General features: G+C 37.9%; 1 protein-coding gene across 2 annotated transcripts in view; it reads left to right on the forward strand.

Moving 5' to 3' along the window:
• Window positions 1-25,620, forward strand: part of epha7 (eph receptor A7) — a 172,725-nt gene that overhangs the window by 90,156 nt on the left and 56,949 nt on the right. The window contains exons 6-7 of one of the 2 annotated variants that reach the window (XM_017432779.3): window positions 17,175-17,299; window positions 23,890-24,058. In XM_017432779.3, the coding sequence (XP_017288268.1) occupies window positions 17,175-17,299; window positions 23,890-24,058 (294 nt within the window). Of the gene's footprint in view, window positions 1-1,348; window positions 2,940-17,174; window positions 17,300-23,889; window positions 24,059-25,620 lie in introns of those variants that run through there. The other variant, XM_037980608.1, reaches the window with a different exon arrangement.

The following is a 25,620-nucleotide window of genomic DNA, read 5'->3' on the forward strand; positions in this document are numbered from 1 at the left end:
ATATGGATATCATTGAACACTTTTACAAGGGCCGTCTCCGTGCTGTGGTGAGCACAAAAACCAGACTGGAAGGAGTCAAAGCGATTTATTATTGTTAGGAAGTTATTTAATTGTTTAAAAACTGCTTTTTCAATAATTTTGCTGATGAATGGGAGGTTGGAGATTGGCCTGTAATTCTGCAGTAGTGAATTACTGCAGAATTGGGATGTAGAACATGACTGATGAATCTGAAAACAAATACTCCTTTCTGTTCCCTCTAACATATGAGCATGACTCAAAAGTAAATAAATAAATAAAACTAAAATGTATCCCGTGTCCTGCATAAGCTCTCCTCTGTGACCTTTACTGTAGATCACCATAGTAAAGACGGATTTGGAGGCCTGTGGAGGCCAATCCAGAGGAAGGACAGTATCGGTATCTTATGGAGCAGAGAGACGATCTGTTCTGAGTTCAGACCTGAGAGCTGCCTTTGTCTCCCCGAGCAGCTGATCAGTCAGCACAGTTTCGATTGGGGTGGGGGGATGTAGGGTTGGAGGCTCCTTTGGCTGGGAATAATCAGCTCCTGATATACTCCGGAGCTTTTTAGCACCACAAACAGCTTTTACTTGACGCTTGATAATAAATCACAGTTATGAATTTGATGGAAACAGATTGTTATGAGTAGTGAGTTGTGACAAACCAACTCTGAAATTGTTCTCATCGCATGAAATGCTTTTTTTTTTTTAACTTCGCAGCATTTGCACAGCAGCTCGTTCTTCTCTCTTTACTTCAGCAGCCATTAATCATAATTAGCTGAGCTCCTTCATGTCTAACAAGAGATGGAAAAGAAAGGCTGCTGTTCTAAGGTCAGTCATTTAAAGGATCAGTGGTACACATGATCTGTAAACTCTTCCTCCGTGAGAAATCTGCCGCGGTGTGTTCAGGTCGGCTGGGAATTAACACACCCAGCTGTAAGAATGGGAGTGCTGCCGTCTGCTTCCCTCTAACACCCTGTCATTGGCTCTTTGTCTGAGGATAAAGACATCAAGTGAGCTGATGACAGACAGCTGAGTGATGGCAGAGCTCACCGCTGTTGGCACACACACCATAGATACTTTTGTGCAATTTTTTTTTTTTTTTTTTTTCTCAACATGCCTCATCACAAGCACAGCTGCTACTATCAACCCATCCCTACGATTACTGGGAGAACAGAGCTGGCTCTGCGGTCAGTTCCATTTGGGTGGAGTCTGTTTCACTCAATTTTACAAAGATTAACTAAAACCCATCAGGCTGTCTTATTAGTTTGATGTTTGTTTGTTTTGTTTTGTCTTTGGAACTACAGTTTTTAACTGGTCAGTTTATGTTCCAGCAAAATGCAGGACAGCAAGTAAAGGAGCAATGAAGACTCCAGGAGAAACAGAATATCCTGCCCTATCAACTGCAAAATACAGTAAGGATTAAGACAATATATTCAGTATGTACAGGTATATTTGTTGGTACTTTCCACAATATATAAAAAATAATTTTAAAAAAGTAATTGATGTAACTAGAGTCAAAAAGCTTCAGTTTTGTCTCATCAGCCCCAAAAACTTCTTCCAGAAACTTTGATTCCTGTCAACATGTATTTTGGTGAATTCCTGCTTGGCTTTTTGGTGTTTGTCTGCCAATAGTGAAGCTTCCTGCATCTTCTCCCACTGAGCCCAATATGATTCAAAATCTGGCAGATGGTGCAATCAGAAAGTGATGTACCTAAAACTTGTACTTCACCTTGAATGGTTTTGGATGGTTTCCTTGGCTCTTTTTTTTTACCATCCACACTATTCATCTGATAAACATAGAGTTGCTTTTCTGCTTGCGTCCATGTCCTGAGAGGTTGGCTACAGTCCCATGAACCTTTTACTTTATAATAATATTGGGCAGCTGTGGTGAGAGGAACATGAAGCTTCTTGGAGATGGTTTTGTAGCCTTTACCTTTAACATTGATATCTATAATCTTCTTTCTGAGCTCCTCAGACAATTCTCACCTTTGCGTTCTCTGCTCCATATTCAGTGTGGTGCACAAAATGATACCAAACTACCTAGTGGCATGCATGTTTATTTCAAACAGACTGAATGGCTGATGAAAAGATTGGAAGCACCTGTCATACTAATTAAGGTGCAATGAATAACAGTCTCTTTAAAAACACCAAGAAAGCTAAACTAACTATGTTAGGATCTGGGTTTTTGTATTCAGTTTGTCTTCATGTTTCAGTTTGAGTTTATTGTTTATTTTATTCAGTTATCTTCTTTCTTGTGTCTTTGTTCCCTGTGCCTCAGCCATCATTCATTTCTCCTCAGTCTACCTCTCGTTCTCCTGCCACGCCCATCTCCACCTGCCTACAATTGTAATCACTCACCTGTGCCCACTTCCCATCGTTATCCTGTCTTTAAAACCTAGTCACTTTCTCCACTTTATACTTGTTCAATTGCTTGTTAACACAAACAGCTAATAACATGGCAGCAACTCAGTGCCTTTAGGCAAGTAGACCTTGTGAAGATGACTTACTGAAGTTCAAACCAGGCATCAGAATGGGGATGTAAGTTACTTTGTGGTGTGGGCGTTGGTGCCTGATGAGTTGGTCTGAATAAACACACACATACAATAGTGCAATGGCGCCTCCTCAGTGGAACAGGTGGAGCAGCTGCTCCCCCAATTTTTGACTTAAAACATGTTATCACTCCCTTCAATAAGACAAAAGCATGCCGTTTTTATTGTTTCTAATTTTTTTAGAACAAACTAACTAAAAAAAATAATATTAAAAAGAATTGCTTCTTTCTCCAACCCTTCCTCAGTTTTTACTTGGTTCAGCCTATCTAAGCTGAACACCAAGAGCCACTATCTCGCTCCTCAGACAGTTGTGGAGATGAGAAAAAAAAAACAAAGTCAATGTTAAAGCTTTAAAACTTAGCTGCATCTTTATCTGGCTATTAATCAGACAGAATCATGAAAGAACCTTAAGAACTTGCTATTCAAGAGTGTAAGATACCCAGCAATTTATTAAAAGGTGTTTATATAAATCCATTTATACTAAACTTATTGACATTATTGGCTCATTGTAGAAGATTATTTTTGGGTTGGAATAAACAAAAAGAAATAAAAGCCTAAAAGTAAAAGTTTGGTAAATGAATGCCTCACATCAACATTCAGTCTAATGATCAGCTCCAGAAGAAGGGGGATGTTCTGTCTCTCCTGAAACCAGTGTGTTTTTGATTATTCTGTTTATAGGAAAACAGCATACACACTCTTTAATCCCACTGAACTATAGCAGCACACACTGTGAAACACACATGGGCTGCAAACGTATGCAGCTGCATTTCTTTCAGCTGTGTTTCATTGGTTGTAGGTTATTTTCTGTATTCCTGTTAGACGAAGGATCCAAACTGCAGCCTTGTGCTGAAATACTGTTTCTTATCACTGGACTTGCACAGTGCTGGTAGAATTGACCCTTGAACTATCAACAGGCAACAGCGTCTTTCTGTCGTTCCCCAGTTCATACCGGACCCCAGTTTGGTGTAACTGTATTTGGTCCTTTTCCAGCTTTCACCAGACCCTAGTCTGGTTGAACTGGATTATATCTCATAGGACTGCTGGCAATCAGCAGTGTGTCAGACCAGACAGCTCAGTGTAAAATTACTGAGGTGGCTGGAAGGGCCTGGATGTGATTTCCCAGGGATGGAGCCGGTTCAGGCCTGTGATTAAAGAACATATGAGCTCTGATTAATCTGATTATCTTCCTGGTGACAGACAAATTTCTATATTAAATCAATGTTTATGGTGCCAGCCCTCAGCAATAATATGTCCTTCACATGCAGCTGAAACAGCCATGGTAGGTTTCATTATTGCCCTTTGTGATGTTTTTGCCTATGTCTGTATGAGTGTGTATGCCATTGTTTTTCACAAAATATCTGATCAGCCACAGGATGGATTTTAATGAAACTCTCAGAAAGTAATGTTTGTATGTACATCTAAAGCTGATGAACTTTTAAAGTGAATCTGATTCAAGATGGCTGCAAGAGTTGATCATTCTTTGCAACCACAAAATGGCTATAACAGAGTGAATTTTACAAATATTGAGGTAAAGTTTAATGAGGTAGTACATGAGTCCTCCCCGAGTTAAACTCAAAGCACTAACTGATCAAGTGAGATTTATCTTTAAACCTTAATTGTTGTTAACTATTAGAGTCTACTCTGTGTGTCTGTTACCAAAATATTTCATGAACCACTGGTCAGATTTTATTGATATTTTCAGAAAGTAATCATTGGATAGACATCTACAACTGATTAACATTTAGAGTCAGTATGATTCAAGATGGTTGTCACAGCTAATGAACTGCAGCAAGCATAAAAGTGACTAGAACTACAGATTTTGAGCTAAAATTTTATCATTTGATTGTACATATTCTTAGTTTCCAGTTTTGACCAAAACAACTCTAACTCCTATGCAATCAAAATCAAATGATCTTAGACTAAAGCTCTGGCATGAGAGGTGGGTGATATGCAGTCTTTCAAGAAATGCTACTCCTTCATTTTAAAATGCTCTGAAGCTTGGCTCCAAACATTCAGTTTGTGTGCTGAGAATAAGGGAATGAGAGCTGTGTTAGGTGTAGCTGCCTCCAGTAGATCCACAGATAAGTAGGCCTGCAGGGGTTAGAACCTCCAAATAATAACAGTGCCTGAGGATTCTGACCTGGTGAGCGCCATCAGTCTGCAGCTCTGTGCATTTTGTGAAATGATCTCACCTGTCAGTCCCCCGTGGAGCTCAGATGTCCAATCATGGTTTCAGATTGGAGCCCTTAGGCTATGCTCTGACATTTAAGGGAAGCACAGAGGTGGAAGAGCGTCTGGCTGCTTAGCAGCTCCGGTAAATACCTCGAGTCACTGTGCCTGGCTCTTGCTGTAATTGTCTATGTGTCATTTCACTCAGCACTCTGTTTTATTAAGATAAACAAAAGCCTGTGAGCATGCTAACGTGTGTCTCTCCTTAACCTAGTCCTGTGTTTAAAAAGGTGTTTTCACTCCCTCTAGTAGACATGTAACAACCACGGCTTTTCTGTTATGAGTGGCTTTATTCATTTTTTCACTGATTCTTTTTTTCACAAAACCACCTTTCCACCAATCTCTACTGGTAAACTGTTGACATACAATAATGAGTAACCAAAAACAGTAATACAATAATGAAGAGTAATATATTAATTGTAATACATAAATAAAAACAAAGAAACAAAGAAATATTTTGATTTTACAACGAAAAATGCTCTCCTGAAAATACCTTGAAACATTATTATAAATACCAATTGACATAAATCATTTTTAGCAGTTGAAGGCGTACTCTGCATTTGCTAGTAGCAGCAAAATCAGCAAAGCCAAGTGAGTTCATTCTAACAAGTCGCAGGGCTTTGATTTGTCATCCAGCCTTTGCCTGTTTGTTTCAGAATGTTTACTCTGTGACGCTTCGAGTGCTGAGTCGGGGTTAGATTGCATCATTAGAACATAACTCCCCAGCAAAATGGATTGAGACAAGCATGATAAATCTTTCTGACTTCATCGGGCTGTCCAGGCCAGGGGTTCTGCACGTCTGATGAAATTCACCAATTAAGAATGAGGACATCAGGAAGTACATCATTCAGATGACAGTTTCTAGGATTTACTCTGATTAAAAGAAACCAACAAATGGTCCACCAACAAAATATAGAACTGGACCAGATGAGCTCTATTCTGACCGTCTACAACAAAACTTAATTTCTATATACAGGATGTGATTTACACCTGGCATTATTAAATCACGCCTGGAGATCATGTTTGCTTCACTGCAAACAGTATGCTGCAGAAGTATTCACCCTCTTAGTAATCTTTATATTTTGTCTTACAACACAAAATTTAATTGGACTTTTAATTTGATTAAAAGAAATATGTCTACAAAATCCTTCCAGATTATTGTGAGGGGAAAAAACATGTTTTAAATAATTTTTAAAATATTTCACTGAAAATTTATGCTTGCATATGTATTCGGCCCTTTTGCTTTGAAGCCTCTCAATTGAAGTGTCAAATGATCATAGTATATATGCACTTGTTCTGTTCAACACCAGTTCAACACCTCTAAGTAATAAGATCTACCACCAAGCAGGAGACATCATGAAGACCAACATGCTCTCCACATGGGTCAGTCACAAAATTGTGGAGAAGTACAGATTAGGGCTGGGTTAAAAAAATGTCCCAGAACCCTGAAAATCCTACAGAGCTGCATTAAATCCATTATTAGAAAAGGGAAGATGATGCCATCAAAGCAAACCTGCCAAGAGAGGGTTGTCCACCAAAACTCACAGAGGTAAGGAGGGCGTTAATCAGAGATTCACTAAGGAGGCCAAATATAACCTTGATGAAGCTGGGCAATGGGAGGATTTGTCCATAGGGCCACTAGAAGCTGCACAAAGCTGAGCTTCACGGAAGAGTGGCAGGAAATAGGCACTGAATAAATAAAAAAGCTGGACAGTTTAGAATTTCTTCTCCAAGCATGTAGAAGTATCTACTGTGGTCAGGTTAGATCAAATATCAAGGACAACACCATTTATGAGGCAAATTTACCACCTCTCATCATGCTGAGAACACTATCCTTACAGTGAAGCATGGTGGAGGCAGTATCATGCTGTGGAGATGTTTTTCATCAGCTGGTACTGAATAACTGGTCAGAGTTAAAGGAAAGATGGATAGAGCAAAATACAGAGAAATTACTGAGAGAAATCTAAGTCTGGGACAGAGGTTCACTTTCCAGCAGGACAGTGAGCTTAAATAGTCTGCTGATGAAACACTGCTGATTTAAGGAGAACCAATTTAAGGTCCTGAAATGGTCCAGTCAAAGCCCATATATGGGAATCTCTGGTTTGATTGAAAGACTGTTGGACACAAGCAACACCAATCAAACCTGAAGGACGTGCAGTGGTCAGTTCTGCGGTTCTGTAATCCTGAGGCTGCAGGTTCGAGCCCGAGTTGTGGCAGGAAGGGCATTCGGCGTAAAACAATTGCCAAATTGCAACCCCTAAAGAAGGGAGCAGCAGAAAGAAGAACAACAAAATTTAATCAATCAAATGTCATTGAGATTACAAATGTCTTTTTCAGGGGAGGCCTGGGCTTGAAGGCAGACTACCATGCATGTTTTCTGTGGAAAGAAACCGGAGCACCTGGAGAAAACTCACGTAAACATGAGGAGAACATGCAGTGCACACAAAAATACTTGAAAGCAGGATCTTTCTGTGAGGCAACAGTGCTAACCACTAAGCCGTTGGGCTGCCAGTTTGGTCATGAAGAATAGACACAAAGTCCAGTTCTTAAACTCAAAAACAGTTTTTTTTTTCCCCATTTAACTTAATTAATCAAATTAAAAATTTAATAAAATTCCAAGTCGAACAAAGTCAAAAGATTACCAAGCGGGGTGAATAATTTTGCAACTCATTGTATATTTGTAAACTGAAGCTGACAAGAGTAAATCTAGATTTCCTTTCAGCTGTAAAATTCTAGCTATATTCTTTGATTTCTTGGCCAGATATGGTAATGTAATAGGCCCTTTTATATTAGCCACAGTTATGCAATCTCAGTTTGTGATACTGTAATATAAAATAGGAAAAACAGCTTTAGAAGATAACATGTAAAACTATTCTTTAGATGTGAGTCAGCATGTGCAGCCAGTGATGCATTTTAGGACCAAAGGTAACCAGTATTTTACAGTTACAGGTAGATGATTATGTAAAATAAGTCTCTGGTAAAATCACAACAAAATAACTCGGTTCGAGAAAATAAAGACGATTATTTCAGACACAGTTCTGGCTGACTGGAGAAAATCAGGGAGTGTGCTGATGGCAGGTTTACAGCCGTGCCCCCCACCCCCCCACCCCTCTCCCTAATTTGGACCCTGACAGAGGAGAGCTGAGTGCTTCTTCTGTCCCTGCTGATTTAACAATTACATAACCCAGCTGACCCATGATCTCTGCATCCATCCCGCTGCTGAATGGCATTTTGATATTAGAAAGCAGCGAGTGGATGGAATACCGCTGAGGGTTAAAATGAACTCCCTGTCAGGCAACGTTGGAGGGGCAATCATGCACAGTGTGCCTTGTGTGCACGTAAGTGTAGCATGAATGTAATTTCCCCCTTCTGACCTTCCTCTGAGTTTCTCCTTCCTGGCTTCACACCAGCACACAGGACTATACTTAAGCTGTTAGGTGTGGGGGATGGGCTCCTCCATGACTCCCCCCTCCCAACCAAAAAAGAAAAAGAAAAGAATGAATATTTATATTTCCCTGCCTGAGTGCAGGGGAAGTATCTGCAGAAATTCTATTAACTGGAGAAAACAGTTCCCTGCTTATAAGCCACTCATTTTATGTCCAAACCCATCTCAACACAACTTCTAGACACATTTCTGTCAGTTATATTTGAAAACAAAACAAACTCTGAGGCACAAGAATGGTATTTGAAACTGAACTGACGTGTTGAGTCCTTGAAATGGGAAATAATGAGGTGAAAATGTGATGTCTGTGTTGAGCTGTCAGCAGTGAAGACATCACATATGTATTAATAATCATCCCATCACCTCTGGAACTGTCAGCCCTAAAGAACATGAAAGACGTGTCCCAGGCCACCTTCAGATCAGGCCCAGCTAATTGCTTTCAAACCGAGTTGCCTTTGACCCCCTGCATGGTCAATAAAGGTGTTCCTACTTTGACCACCATTGTTATGCAGCAAGTATTCTGTCCTCTGCTGGGCTTTATAGAACTCCATTTTCAAGCCTGTCTGGTTCAGAGGTGCTTCATCTTCTCTGCCTGAACAGGAACCACTGAAGTTTGAAAAAATGAAATGATCCAGCTAACTTTGTGTGGGTAAACACGCTGCGGCTTCTAATCCTTTATAGAAGATTTCAGTTTTACATTTGTTCTTAAAAGCCAGAAGTCAGCAACGTTATTATCTTGTTGGACTGTTTTCAGCTATGGATGAAGAAGTTGGCGACTCAGAATTGTGAGGAAATTTTTCATTGCAGCCATACTGAATTCTGAGTGTTTGCAACCAAATAACCAGCAAGCCATGTAGCTGTGTTTGGCAGGTTTTGAAAATAACTTATTTTGGCAACTTGGCAACCCACCCCCATATTTACAATTTAATCTACTGCATTACACTTTTGAAATGAAAAAAGGCCGATTTGGACCAGTTTTTTAAATGATTATTTATCATCAGTGTGTTTTTTTAGACCTGGATAGGTTTTCTTTCAGAAAAGATTTCCTGTGCAGGTGTCAAAAATACAGCTTTAGAACTCTTAAGTTTGAGACACCAGCAACAACTCTGACAATTTTGAGAGAAAGTTTTTTAACATGTTTAAAATTCCAGTGAGAAAATTGTGAACCCTGCAAAGGTTTTAAGACATTTTGGAGAGTCCCTTGCAAATGTTGTTGGCCAACTAGTCAACAGTTGCAGCCCAGAGACATACCACTTTTAAAAGCCCCCTCACACTGGATAATGACCCCACTACATTGCTAAAAAAATATTAAAATCAGCCATAATGCAGAACATATACACTCCAATGTGTCTTGGTCCTGGAAAACTTGAGGCCAGACTGGCCTGGCTGGTCTTATGCCTATGCTACAAACATGATCATGACAAGGTTAAGGAAACAACCTAACATAGACATGATACCTGTGGCAGAAGCATAGTGCTCGTGTGGCGGGAGCTTCTAGTGTGCATCTGTGTCCTGAATGTCTGGAATTATGAGGCAGGTCTATAGAGCATGGTGAATGAGCAAGAGGGTGAGCTTAAAGCATCGCAAAATCATGACTTCCTTTACAACTATTTACTGTTAGGCAACTATTATAAATGCACTATTGCAATAGTGGGACAACAGTGTTTCTTTGCCCTACTATGTGTATTTGGGTGTGTGTGGGCACTTGACTGTCTTGTTAGAAAAATATCTCATGAATCACTGAATGGATGTTAATGAAAATCCAGTGATTCTTTGAAAGTAATCACTAAATGTACATCTACAACTGATGAGCTACTGGAGTCAACCCAATTCAAGTTGTCCACCACAGCAAATCTTAGCAAACACAAAAATGTCTGTAACTCACTAATATTACAGATACTGAGCTAAAATTTGATGTGGTAGTAGCTGAGAGTTATTCATAATACATACTCTGAGTGCTAACAGATAGTGTGAGATATTGCATCAGATTGCACTTAATGTTATTCTCAAGATTAGATTATAAAGAATATAACTCCTTTATTTCTCAATAGAAGATGATCACAGTCGAAGACTCTTACATGAAAAGTGAAGGTGATATGCATTCCATCAAGGAATGCTTGGCCTTACAATTTTATATGAATTGAACCGGATTTATGGTTTGAACTTGTTACTTTTTTGTACTGTGCCCTGAAATGACTTTTGTTGTGAAAGGGCAGATTTGAATTGAATTGAATTACTACTACCAGGATTTTTGCCATTGTTTGTTGCATCATGGGAAACTGGAGCTGTTGTTTCCTTATGCCAGAATGTGGAGATTTGTGAAAGCAGATCTAATGAAAACAGCTACTGAACTGTGTGATGACCTCAGCCTCTCTTCTCTTTCTTTTTAATGTGTCTTTATGTTAAAGCAAACTAAGTTGAAGATATGAACTTTATTTTCAGTGTTCCTCTCTAAAGAAATGCATTTCCTTAGCAGCAAAATCATTTCTTAATTGTTCCTTTCACCTGAGCTGCCAACATTTCACATCAGTCACTTCCTGCTCTGTGGTGGAAGTTGTGGCACAGAGTAGAAATAATCTCGATTATGTGGTATTTTGTTAGTGTCGGCCCAGCTGGGGACAAACTGTTAGCAGTGTTTTGTTCACAGGCTGTTAGACATGATGTTTTAAAATGACTCTGAACCAGATTCAGTGGATCTACAGTTCTGATGCTGTGAAAGTGAACACAACAATAGCTGCCACTATGTCAAATACTTAATATAAAGAGCAAATCCATCTGGACAATCTTAGGAATGTTTACAAAATATTCTGGAAAAAAGGAGAACTTGTAAAATAATATCTATGTGTCATTTTTTTTTCAGCACAAAAAACAAAGGAAAAAACAAACAAAAATGAAGACATTTTGAGTAACATTTACAATTGTCCGTAGAACACATTTCCTCTGTGTCCTTTTATTTTGTAAGTTAGACATGCTCAGCATTTATTTGTGTGCCTGGTTTTAACACAAAGGATTTAGCTTGGATTATGTTTTCCAGATGACGTTGCCTGCTCAAATTAAGAACGTGTTTAAAAAAATTTCCTGTTAAACACCAGTGATCTAGCAGGCTTAAACACAGATGGTGCCGTAGGCGTTAAGGAACACGAGCAAGTCTTGAAAACAACAGTAAACTAGGAAATCTTCATTTTATGTGAAAATGCAGTGAATGGTGAGTACTAAATGGTTTTGTTGAAGTTTGCTCAAGAATGAACTGTTATAGAAATGTTTAAGTTCAAACTAGGAGAACAGAATTGTAAACATAATCAAAACAGTAGTGAAAATCTAAAACTAACAGAAACATAGCTTAAATTACAAAATCCTTTTGCTAAAAAGTGAAATAAGCAAAACCTTAGAACAATGTAACAAACTCTTAGCTTATAGCTAAAATTAACAACACACTAACTAAAAGCCAAAAATAGCAAAACTGTAGCATGAAACTAAAATTAGCAAGGTTGTAGCTAAAAGCTAAAAGAAGCATAAGAAAACAAAAACGGAGCAAATACGCTAAAGTAGATTTCAGAGAGAACAATGTTTTTTGAAAGAATTGAAGAAATTTCAGTTGGTTTCTGTTGGGAATTTTTTGTAACTAAAGTTAAATAGTTTAAAAACTGAAAGTTACAAAAAGCAAGTTTAAGCTCACTATTCCTGATCAGGCTTTGATATGTGAATGTTTAAAATATCATCAAGTATGTGGAAGTTTTGTTACAAAAACAGTACAGAAAAAAATATAAAAAACAGAACAGTGTAACCCCTGCCTTAGCATTAACACTATACTATCTTTTATGTATTTATTTATTTAGCACATGAAGTTAATTTGTAAAAATACTCAAATAAAAAAGATTTCCAGTAACATCTGCAATTGTCCATGGAACACATTCCATTTGTGTCCTTTTTCTCTTTAAGGTACATGTGCTGACATTTATTTGTGTTCCTGGTTTTAACACGAAGGATTTAGTTTAGATTATGTTCCCCAGAGGACATTGCCTGCTCAAAAAAAAAAAAAAAAAACACCTCTCAAATGAACACCAGTGTGCTTAAACACAGATGGTGCTGTAGGCGTTTAGAAACACAAGCACATCTTGAAAACAGCAGTAAATTAATATGAGTTTATATCACCGTACAGTTCATGAGGCGAAAACGGAGGCAGAGAACGGCGCTTACATAATGAACTATCTCTGTTCTGCTTTTTGCCTCAGAGTTCAAATCAGCCAGCTGAGTGAAAGCATAGAATATTAAAAATGCAACGTCTAATATATTCATAAAATATTCAAATGCAAATCATGGCAAGAACCAGCTTCTGGATCAGTTAGCTTTACGGAGAAGGTGTTCGGGGTCACTAACACATTTTCTAATATTGCAGAATGAATTCCTTCCCAAACAGCCTCTTTCTGAGCAGCATAACAATTAGACAATTTTCCGCCATGCTAAACCCTCCGGTAGTCTGAGTCTCTTTCTGGTTTCAACGATATCAAGTCAGTGATTAAAGGCTGTCACGTGGTTCTGCCTGAGTGACTCCCTGGAAAGTCAGGGAGAACCTAAAGAGCAGAATTAAAACTCAGCTGTGGTCTTCATTTACAGCCCAGAGAAACAGAAAATTACGTCTTTTTCATTTTTAAAAACGGTCCGGTAATTGAGCATCGCTTCTGCTAGAACAGTTCACTGATCACATGATTGATTTAAGTAGAAATATGGGGACCCAGTGTTGGGGGGGGGGGTTAACAATACTTAGTAGTTTTGGATGTGTCACGTTTGGGGGCATAGAAACTGTATATGGACAAAAGCAAGCAATAATGTTTTGGCATGCATCTGTGTTCATTCATGGTTTTGTCTGTTAGCAGAATATCTCATAAACCGTGCAACAGATTTTAATGAAATTCAAAGTAATCATAGGATGTTTATCTACAATTTACTGTAGCTACTTTTGGAGTCAATCTAATTCAAGATTGATGTCACACCTAATCAACATTAAGCAACACAAAAAAGGCTATAACTCGTTCAGTTTTACAGTAGCAGACAGTCATCTGCAACATATACACATCTTGCAATATCACATGAGACTGCCCATAATGTTTTGGTACAGCTCCACCTTTTCTCAATGAGTTTAAAATTCTGTTATAAAAGGCAGTGTTTGATATGGTTTTCTGCAAGGAATGTTAGGTCTTTCATCTGACAATGAAATGAAGATGTTGATGGATATAGTAGTTAGTCAGCACTGTTACCTCACAGCAGCAAGCTCCTGGGTTTGACTCCTGGCTGGAGCCTTTCTCTGTGTTGGCATGTTCTCCCTGTGTATGTGTGGGTTTTCTCTAACCTTAGATGAAACTGAGTTCACACTGTGCTGTTTCAGCCATCTTAAGTAAAACAGAAAGAAATCACAGAAGCTAGTTTTGGTCTTTCCAGGGCTAGATCAGATGATGTCATCTCAGAAATTAATTTCTGATTGTATATCTTATGTTTCTCTTTTCTACACAACCAAATTAGATCTGATCGAATCTCGCCACTGTCAGACATTTTTGACATTTTGGTGTTTTTGTTTTTTTTGTTTTTTTTTTACAAAAATGTCCATAGCAATTGTTACAGTTTTAATCTTTCTGTATTAATTTTTGCTTCGTTATCTCATTTCTGTCTGGTTAAAAAAGCTGTCAATAGAAATGAAAATATTTTGTGAATGAAAGTAATACTACAGTTAACTAAAAAGGAAGTGCGGTTATTTTAATGTCTGACTCCCAGTTGAGAGACAAGTTTGAGACATTTCTAAATCATTGGAAATCCTTGTTTGTTTTTCTGCTATTCTGTTTGACAACTTTCTATAATATATATATATACATACATATATAAACTTTTTTTTTTCTCTGTTTATATGAAGGGTAAAATATATCTGCAGGGCATGAAAGCAAACTACATATAAGCAGAAAACACAGTGAAGAGGCATCAATTAGCAACCACAGACCCAAAGCAGAGTTAGGTTAGTGAGCAGGACTCAGTCTGGATGACGGCAGTAAAATAAAGAGAAGCTGCACTAACTGCTTGTTGGAACTCTGGAAGAAATGGTTTCTTCACTGAGACCAGGACACATTGTTGCTGTGTTTGGGAGAGATTATGAGAGGATTTGTCACAACAGCAGGTTTTTACACGGTCCTGGTTGTCCGCTGTCAGAACCATTACTGTCAGGACTGCCGATGAGGCCTAAGAGGTTTTAATCCAGCCAGAGTCATTAGAAGCATCTAATGACTCAATCTAGGGTCACAGTGTATTAAGGCTCCCGAGGTCCACTGCGTCACTGAACATGCCACAGGCACCTCAGCAGCTTTTGCTTGTCCAGGAAAGGAGCTTTCTGTTCAAAAAAGGTTAAAAAACAAAAAACAACTGGACTTCTATTCTTTAGTTGAAGATGTAGTAGAAGTCCAGTTGTTTTTTGTTTTTTAACCTTTTTTGAATTTACCATGGCCTGGATGACTGAGAATCTGCACCAGCATATGAGCTTTCTGTTGTTGTTGGTTTTTCTTTAAAAAAAAAAAACGTCTTTATTATTAGATTGAAGCCAGTTGGTAAAATGGGTTTTCATCGTAACTGAAAGTGCACAAAGTTACATCATCAACAACATTTTTATAATCCCTGATGTCTTCATTCTTGATATAAGTGTTTCATTCAAATGCTTTATTTTGCGTTTGACAGTCACTTCACTGATGGGTCTGTAGATCACAGAAGAAAACTTATATCACAGGTTCTGACAGGTAGCTTTGAGCTTCGGATTCCATTCATCCTCAGGGTGGCGTTTTGAACTTGCTAAGATATCTTAATTAATATGTTTTGCCCCAAAAGCAGTATGAGTCATCCAGATTTCACAGCATGTTTACAGAAAGGATTTTGGAGCTGTTCTGAGTGCAGATTTGCAGTAAGCATCTCTTTTGAAAGCACTGTCTCCTCAGGGTGAGGTTCAGTAATCCAAAAAGCTTGTCCCCTTTTCCCTCACAGGGGTCTTTAAGGAAAGTGCTGTAGTACGATGGTGATTATTACCAGGATAACAAAGATAATGATGTGCTGTAAAGGTAATGGAGGATGTACGTGAGGTAAAGCTGAGCTTTAGAACTCTTTGTGACTTAAAGAGGAAAATCTCTTAAACACTTAAATGGCTTTCTTTTTATTATGTGTGATTTTGGTGTTGAAAGAAGAAAGGTTAGAAAGACTTTCTAAAGGAGTAAAAAAGGCTTCAAATGTAAAGGGTATGACTGTCATGGCACTCACTTAAAGAAAAACAAATACTGGTCCCAGATGATACATGAGCTTAGTCTGTCAGCTTTGCAAACAGTCTGAAAGCAAACTTATATTGTAGAAAGAGGAGCAGCAGGAACCAAGTGGCAGCGAATGAGTCTCTTCTACAAAAAGAACAGAACACTAATTAATGTAAGGTTGTCGTAGGAGACACAGCAGCTAAAACTTTAGAGGCTTTCAGCTTACATCTAAGTTTCAGCTGATATGTGTTTATCTGTGCAAACAAATGCCAACAATTTCACAGCAGCATCTACTTATTTACATCAAGAAATTTCCTAATGACACTGTAAAGCTGTAGGGGTCAGAGTAGTAGCTCAGGTCCAACTAAGTAAAGTCAGGCAAGTTGTCCATGTATAGAGACTCCAGGGGTGCAACTGGAGTGTCACATAACCATGTTATTGTTAGTTTCCTTGCGTTTAATGTCTCAGTGTTCCAGCGTGAATCCAGATTTTTGGAGTCAGAAAATATTTGAAAATATATTGTAACCTCATGTGTAGATTACATGCTTCTACAAATAACATTATCCTGATATTAACAGATATTGTGCAAAGCTCAGTCAGGTTTATTTTATTTTTATTTTTCATATGGACCTATTTGTGTGTCTTTAATAAAAAGTTGATTGATTGATTGATTGAGTGATTGAGTGATTGAGTGATTGATTGATATTCAACTGTAAAGACTGTGTCTAATCATGTGTGATGTTACTATCATCAGAGAGATGTATGAAAAGTAAGTTTCAATGCCGGTACCCTAGAAAACAGGAGATCCAGACTGTGAGGCTGATCAATCACGTAAAACATGTAAAACCGCTTGATAATTATCTGATGTTCAGCATAATTTCCATGACTGTCTGAGATACTCATTTGGTGATAAAGTAAAAATTCTTCTGCAGAATCTTTTTGAAGAACTTTAAGGGTAAGTCTTTCTCTTCAAAAAAAAACATTTTTTGACATTTCAGTGCCTCACGTTTCCATGTAAATGTTGTGTATTCAGAAAGTTCTCCAAAAGTATCTGTTCTCTCATATGGATTTTTGTTCAAGAACAGTAACAACATGACCAAGTTGTACTCATGCTACTGCAAACTGCCATCTGTAATGGTGACATAAACAGTGGTTTTGACGTCACTGTGTGGCCCCTGTAGCTGCCTTGGAGGTTGTTATGGCTTTTCTCTTCATTTACCTTTCATCAAGCTAAATCAGAATTATCTGTGTGCCTGTTCAGTGATTGTAAGTGTTGTAGCGCCTAATCCAGACAGACAGACACTTAAAATGAGTCTTGCAAAGTGCTGGGGATAATTAGTGTACATGTGGCTGGTGTCAGAAGGTTGCAGGTCCAGTGAACTCACACCTCCCAGAGAAAAGCTACGGCTTGTTACAGAGAAAATGTTGCAATTAATTGAAATAAATTGTCATTCAAAGTTTAGATGTTGCACTCTTCCACTGGCTGGGATAACATTTGTTCTATAATTAAAATTTGGGCTGTATCTGTATCTGTAAACATTTTTAGGGCTCTGTATGAATATTCTTCAGCTCACAAAGATCCGCTGAGTGTTGATGATTTGTGGCTGGCAATATGCATGTGTGATAAGAGGTTTGCCCTCCACTTATTGACATGTTCTTCTCCAAACAGCTCCGTCCCAGGTCAGTGAGGTCATTAAAGAGAAAGTGCAGCAGCGCAGCATCCAGCTCTCCTGGCAGGAGCCTCACCAACCCAACGGTGTCATAACGGAATATGAGATCAAATACTACGAAAAGGTGAGCTCACACTAGATTTGTTTGTGTTTTACAGAAGCCTTTTGCTTTTTATATCACAGTTTCACATCAACTTTTGTCAGTTTTTCAATTTCATCCGCATGCTGTTGTGAGCAGAATTCACAAAAATCTGCAAGTACCTTCTTTGTCTCATAATTGCAATAATGAATGAGATGCTCATAAGATTTTAATCAGGCTGTCATCCTTCTTCTCCACCCCTACACACATACCAGCACACACACACAAGCCCGGGCCGCTGCACTGCCAGAATTAGCAGTGTGTTACTGTTATTTCCTCTCTCCTTCCACACACATTATCCTGCTGCTTCCCTGTGTTTCAAGTCTGAACACATCAGCTTTTTACAGCCAGGTTTAATGGAGCAAATTTAACCCGGCAAATCAAAGGCAGGGGAGCAGAGAGTCTGCTGGCCACACACTCTCCACACACACTCTGATGGATCAGTCTTCTGTGTCACGCGCTGTGGTTGAGCTCTGCCTGACTGGAAAAGTGGAAAATTGGAAACAACGACAACACCCCTAACAAACCCAGACATTTCATTTGGGCTTTTTTACCAAGAAAACATTTAAAAATCAGCTACAGATTACACAATGCATACAACTCAGGCATCCAGATGCAGAGACAATTTGTCAGATGTTTTTATTCTGTATATGGAAGACAATGGCAAGCATATCTTGAAGGAAGGCTTTTTGCCAGCTAACTTTCATGCCAGAGTCTTAGACTAAGATCACCTTATGATGAGAAATGATGGAATTGTAGCTGTTTTGGTCAAATCTTGAAAATAACTACTACCACACCAAATTTAGCTCAATATCTGTAATACTGACATAGTTATAGCCATTTTTTGTGATGGCAAAAGTTGATTAGCCATCCACTTAACCAATTTAGGTCATTCTAAATTAGGCTGATGCCAAATGTTAAGAAGTTATAGATGTGCATGCAATGATTACTTTCTGAAAGTTTCATCGATTCTCTCCAGTAGTTCAAAAGATATTTTGCTAACAGACAGGCATAGTTGACTCAAATAGTAAATGAAAAATACTTTTTTTTACAGATCCCACACATTCAGTTAATGCTTAGAGTATGTGTCGGGGCTGACTCTCTACCATCACACCAAATCTTAGCTTAACATCTGTAAAACTGACTTAGAGCCATTTCTGTAATTTATATGGTCACTTAGCTGTGGCAGCCATTTTGAATAATGTTGACTCCAAAGGTTAATCAGTGGTAAATGTACATAAACTGATTCATGGAAATAAAGAAATGAGCACAAGCACAGACAAAAACGTTAGAGCCATTTCACCCTCAGCAGTTGGCATTAACAAAAGCCAAAGGTTTTTAGGTTATAAAAATTGGTCAAACAGAAGTTATCACAAAATGTTTCAGTTTTTATAAGTAACTTACATCCATCCATCCATCCATCCATTGTCTTCCACTTATCCGGGGTCGGGTCGCGGGGGTAGCAGCCTAAGCAGGGAGACCCAGACTTCCCTCTCCCCAGCCACTTGGGCCAGCTCCTCCGGGAGAATCCCAAGGTGTTCCCAGGCCAGCCGAGAAACATAGTCCCTCCAGCGAGTCCTGGGTCTTCCTCTGGGCCTCCTCCCGGTGGGACGTGCCCAGAACACCTCACCAGGGAGGAGTCCAGGAGGCATCCTCACCAGATGCCCGAGCCACCTCAACTGGCTCCTCTCGACGTGGAGGAGCAGCGGCTCTACTCTGAGTCCCTCCCGGATGACCGAGCTTCTCACCCTATCTCTAAGGGAGAGCCCAGACACCCTGCGGAGGAAACTCATTTTAGCCGCTTGTATTCGCGATCTCGTTCTTTTGGTCACTACCCAAAGCTCGTGACCACAGATGAGGGTAACTTACATATTACTGGAAATACATTAGCTATTTTTTAAATTAGTAAGAAAAATAAAAACTATTGGTATTCTAAACTTTTTACAGCGGCCTTCAGCTGTGTTTTATTTATGTTCATACATGTACACACTGACAATAAACATCATGTGGACTTATGTCAACAGAGAAAGACTGGGAGGGTTCATGGTTCCTTGTGTTTCCATCATATTTGGAGCTTTATGACCCAACATTATATACTTACTTATATACTTTCACAAAACAATTGTGTGAAATGGTTGCAAAGATTAGTCTGTCTTTAAGTTGCCTCTGACTGTTCACAAATCCCTCATCAAGCCACCACGTCCCACAGAGATGTGAGCTTTTAGAAATGAAGCTATCTTCTTGGAATCAAAAGAGGCATGGAGCTGAACTCTGCTGCACTGACATGGACTACACATTTAATGTGTGACAGAAGTTTACCTCATATTTTCAAAACATGACAAATTAACTCACTTTAGCGATCCACTTTATGGTTAACATTTATTTTACTAAATCTAAAGTTGCTGTGCATCATTATCAGTCTTCTCCTCAGTAAGAAGTCTGTTTATTGTTGTTTAGGTTTTTAAATCTTGTGGCCAGGCATTTGCACAGTCCAGATGTCAATACTACATCATGTCGAGCTGCAAAGCCAGCTAAACTTTTTGCTTGTTGCTCTGTTACTAACTTGCATGATGCGCAAAGGCACAACAGTGGTAACGGTGGCTATTCCTGATTTAACTGAATGTTAAGTTGATATTTGAATGGTTAAAATAGCACAAAGTATGCAGAAGTAGTAAAAAAACAATAAACAAGAAAGCAACTCAGCATTCACACAACTATGCATGCTATTTAAGTTTCAGACAGGGAAAGAAAACTGAAATCACAAAATCCTTCTTTTGTTTAAACATTCCTGCTTTTTTATACAGGCAGAGACATTGACACAACTTCATGAAAATGTTTTCTTCTTTTTTATTGAATCTATTCCAACCTTTTCTTTTATCTGCGGGCATGGGTCACTTTCTGTTAAACAGAAAAATTGCCTGCAGGGTTAATGTGAGGGTGGGAGTTTTTCAGTTCAATGACTTTTATAAGGTCAGTTCTTTGAAAAAGAGATGTGTGTTTGCCCATTTTCATCAGGACTCGGATACAAGTTTCAAAACTATCAGCTTTTTAAAATGACAACATGCAAGGTTTAACTGTGTTCATGTGCTACTGTCTTGTCACCCACCACTGAAAGCAAAATGGGAAGTTTTTTTTTTTTTTTTTTTCCTCTTAGCAAAATATCTTATTAACTACTGGATGAGTTCTAATAAAACCTTCAGGAAGTGATCAGTTCATACACTGTATATCTAAAATTGATATACTTTTGGAGTCAGTCCAGTTCAAGATGGCTGCCACAAATAATCCACATTAGCCAATACAAAATGGCTAAAACTCAGTCAATTTTTATCAAACATTTACTTAAATTGGTGTGGACGTAGCTGACTCTGGTGCCCCAGCACATATTCTGAGTTATAACACATTTCACAAGATCTTTGCTTTTAATTATGCCAACATCAAGTTAGAATCAACCCTGTTTGTCTGTTATATGTCTCTGTTAAATATCTCATGCACCCCTTGGACAGATTTGAATAAAACTCATTCACTGGATGTACAACTAGTTAACATTTAAATCCAGCCTCAATTCAAGATGAATGCTGCAGCCAACTGGTCAAAGAAAACAGAAAAATGGCTATAATTCAGTCAATTTTACAGATGTGCTAAAATATGAAAATATGTGCTAAAATATGGTGTTGGTAGTAGCTGAAAGGCAATCACAACACAGACTCCAAGTGGTACTCATTGTACAAGACCATTGCTTTAAACTTAAGCAATAACTGTTGGAGTCAACCCTGTTTTGTTTGATAGCAAAATATCTCGGACATCACTACACAGGAAAAAAAACCTTTTAAGAAAGTAATCCTTGGATGTACATCTATGACTAATTTTAATGTTTTTATCTGTTGTTGTTTTACTGCCAGCTATGAATCAAACTACCCTGTTGAAATAATGTAGCTAAAATTATTATATCTATAATGTAGAACCTTTCAGAGTCGGTACATACTTTATAGCTGGTTTCTGAAAGGAGGAATCAGTCTTGGTTCTAATTGTCCCAAGCCTCCTCTAACTTCATCATCACACACCTTTTTGAAAACACGCCTGAGCTTTGTTGTTTTAGCTGATGTGTTACTTCAGTTTATAAAGTCTAAGCTGGTGGGTTTCTGCTATTTTAGCTCTAAACTGTAAGGCTTTGAAGGTGAAGTATATGAGCATGAAGATTTCAGGTGTTCTCAGCTAGCAAATAAAGAATTTGCATTTTATTGAAAAATGTAATGTGAATGCTGAGCAAAGTGACCTTGCTGGAGTTTATTGAATAAGCTGAAAGTGAATTAGTAAAAACAAAGAGAAGATAAGCTAAAAGAAACAGAACCTAAGCTAAAAGGAAGAAAACCAAAGCTAAAAGGAGTTGAAAGTTAGTTAAAAGGTAAAAGAAGTACATGTAGTCCCCATGATCAGTGAAATACTGGCCCAAACTCATTCTCAACTCAAGCTCACCCTCTCAAGCTACAAGACCCTTCAACCCTCTTCCACATGGAAAACTCTCAAAATAAGAACTTTTTCTTTATCTCATTAGGAATCAAGAATCTTGAACTCTTATTGGTTGGTTTTCTAGGGAGTGACCTAGAAACAGACATCCTGTCCTCATCTGAGACATTAAACATGGCAGGACAGTCTGATTGAAACCTTTTTTTATAAGCCCTTTCTAAGCTGAAAAAACAATACTGTTTCTTTATATTAGACTTTTAACATTCCAGACCCTCTTCAAAAGCATAGCTAAGGTATCTGGTTTAGACTTTCTATGGTTCAGATTCAAACATGACATAACCTTTAGTTTCAAGTTTTCAAGGATATATATACATGCATACACTGTTTTAATTCTCAAATGCTTCATGTTTCTGGTTCTGAGTAATCTATAAAAGAAAAAAAAATAAATTAAATTTCTTTATATTGCATTTTCTTTTGCTGTATTTATGTAGAATGCCTCATCTAACTTTTCTTTCACCTTCGAAGTGAACTTATTGCCTTGTTATACCTTTAAACATACCCGTCACTTACACAGATTAAAACGATCATTGTTAGATCATACGATTTGTCTTCTGTAGGTAATTTTGTTTAACACTAACTAGCCAAAGTTGTAGTTTGACTTTTGAGCCTTATTTTTATTGCTTCATTGAATGATTTAAAACAACCCTGTGTGATTTAATGAAAACCGTTTCAGCCAGTCAGGTTAAATCTTATTCTTTTAGCATGGTTAGAATATTGTTTAACTCCAAGAAAGATCAACTTGGGTTTCAATAAAACTTTTGTTTCTTTTATTGTTTTATTTGAGGCAAAATCTGGAGATTGTCACACAGACCCTCCACAGAAACCAGCTGGTTTAAATTTGAAAGCTGTTTTTTGTTTCAACATTGTATTTTTTTCTGTCAGATAAATTGACACTTTTTTTGTTAAATAAATTTACAATTTATTCTTAGCATTTACATTTTCTTTTCAAAACAAAAAACTGTTTATAAAAGTCATTTTTTTCCTCTAACTAACCCTAATATACCATCATTTGACGTAGTTCTCAAATAGACCAATGTCTTTGAAGGAATTGAAGGAGATCTCATTTTTACAGGGAAACATTTTGTAAATAAAGTTAAATAATTCAAAACGTGCGGAGAGTTGTGTCAGGCAGAGCGTCTGACATAAAACTTACACAAAGTATTCAAAAGTAGTTTCATTGTAAAAAATTGTGAAAGAAGCTATAAACAGAAAACAATTGGGTGAATCAGCATTCACACTATGATTCTGAAGCAGTTAAAAAGGTAGACAACTCCATCTAAAGTTAATGCAGCAGGAATTGGAAAAAGCATAAATAAAAGCTTTGAATGCTTTAAAAAAGAGTTGGGCTGAATTAAGTGGTTAGTGGCATGTCCCTGATGGAATGAATGCTGTGAAAACAAGCAATATATCAAAAAAGATAACTGTTTGCATCTAAGAAAACTTCTTTTCATAATTTTTATAAAAGTGAAATTTGACAGTTTTTATTGTAAATAGTCACAAAGAGGTGGTGATTACTTTCTTGTGATTTACAGCTTTGTATTTTCTGCCACCAAAGGCAAAAGGGCAATAGTCTTATTATTTGCGTCTATGGGTGTAGTCATTTGTAGGTTGGCTAAATATCTCATAAACCACATGACAGATTGTATTAAAACATTCAGAAAGTAATCACTGGACATACATCTATAACTGATTACCTTTTGGAGTCAATCTTATTCAAGTTGCTCGCCACAGCTAATCAGTCTTAGCAAAAACAAAACTGGCTATAACTCAGTCAAATTTTCAAATATTGAGCTAACTTATCTCTTGAGATCACACATTATTATGTGAGATTGTACATAATGTCATTTACCAGGTTTTATCAAAATGGCTGAAACCCAGTAATTTCTCAACACATGCTTTTAGTTTAAACTCTGACATGAAAGACAGCTGGCAATATGCATTACTTCAAGGAATGCTAGACCTTTAACTAGGATAACATTTAAACAAGATTCAGTTGTGTTTTTCACCACAGTTAAATGTTCCAAAGAAAAATGTTTTCTTATGTTTGGCAGGACCAGAAGGACCGGATCTATTCCACCGTGAGGTCAAAGTCCACTTCTGCCACAGTGAACAACCTGAAGCCCAGCACAGCCTACGTGTTCCAGATCCGAGCTTTCACAGAGGCTGGATATGGCACCTTTGGGCCACGACTGGAGATCACCACCAAGGAAGAGGCAACCGGTAGGGTCAAACTGTAATGTGCAAAAAAATAAACCCTGAAATTAATTTCAGATGCAAATACTTTCAACTGCATTTCATTTTTGACACTTATGTTTTTTTTATGATCATGAGCACACAGCTTTCCTCTACTTAAGTAAATTCCTTCAACATGGGCCATAAAACTTTGCCTTGGGTTTAATGATTTAACTGCATTTAAAAATTGTAGGTCTGCAAGGCTGAGACTTATGCAGCCTAAATTCATTAAATGTTTAATATGTGGTTAAAAAAAAAAGATTTAGGATCATTTATGCAGTTTGTGTCATTTAAAATACTGGTAAGGTGAACTTATCACCACTTTTAGTTCAGTGTAAACTAAAAATACAGGAGAATTTTTCTACAAAAGTGTAGTGTGAAAGCTGAGGTTATTTTGATTTAAAACAAGCTCAACGGTAGTTGAAATTACCAAAACAAGTTGTAAATTAAAATGAGCAAAATTTAAGCTAAAAGTAGCAAATGAAATGCTAAAGCTAAAATTAGCTAAACAGTATCTAAAATTATCTTAACAAATGCTAAAGCTAAAAATGAGAAAACAATAGCTAAAAGCAATAAAAAACAATGTATAAAAAAGCTAAAAGTAGCACAATAGTAGCTAAAAGCTAAAAATACTGAAACAGCAGCTCAAAACTAAAAGTAGCTGAGTGGTAGCTAAAAACTAAAAGTTGCAGAACAGTACCTAAAAGCTAAAATAAGAAGAACAGCATCTTAAAGATAAAAGAAGTATAACAGTAGCATAAGACTCAAATTAGCCTAAAAATACAAAAATAGATGTAATCTGAACTAATCTGAAGCAGATTTCAAAGAGAACAATGCTCTTAAATGAAATAGAAAATATCAATTTATGTCCAGAGGGAATTTGATTTAAAATAAAGCCTAATATTTTGAACTTTAAAGGTTACAAGAAACAAAACTCATAGCAGTATTCCGGATTAAATTTAATGTTTTGATATATGATTGGTTGAAAGAGCACACAGTATGTCGATGTAATTTCAACCTGGAGAGACTCACGACAAAAAAAAAATGCAATTAAATAGTTTTATTTGACATGAATGCCATGAGATTGTTGGCGCTCGGACCCCGGTAGAAGACGCAAGTGCCGTCGATAGCAATGCGCTTCGACGAGAAGCTCAGGTTAAGAATTAGAGGTGTCTTCCCCCCAAAAAAGGGGGTGCCTAGGCCAAGGGTGAGACCAAGATCTGGTGAAAGGGAGGCTGATGAATGACTAGTGAGAAAGAATGCATGAGTGATGAAAGCCTAAGGCTGAAAACTTGAGGAATAATGGGCCGGTAGATGAAGGCCGGCAAATAAAGGAGTGCGAGATGGAGGAAGAAGGCCAGCTACTAGAGGAAAATTATTGGAAGCTGGCAGATGTAGGCCCGCTGCTAGAGGGAAGTTATCAGGTGCTGGTAGATGAAGGCCAGCTACTGAAGGGAAGCTGTCGGGTGCTGGTAGATGAAGGCCCGCTGCTAGAGGGAAGTTATCGGATGCTGGTAGATGAAGGCTGGCTACTGAAGGGAAGTTATCGG

Source organism: Kryptolebias marmoratus, linkage group LG17 (genome assembly GCF_001649575.2).
Source record: "Kryptolebias marmoratus isolate JLee-2015 linkage group LG17, ASM164957v2, whole genome shotgun sequence".
NCBI lineage: Eukaryota > Metazoa > Chordata > Actinopteri > Cyprinodontiformes > Rivulidae > Kryptolebias > Kryptolebias marmoratus.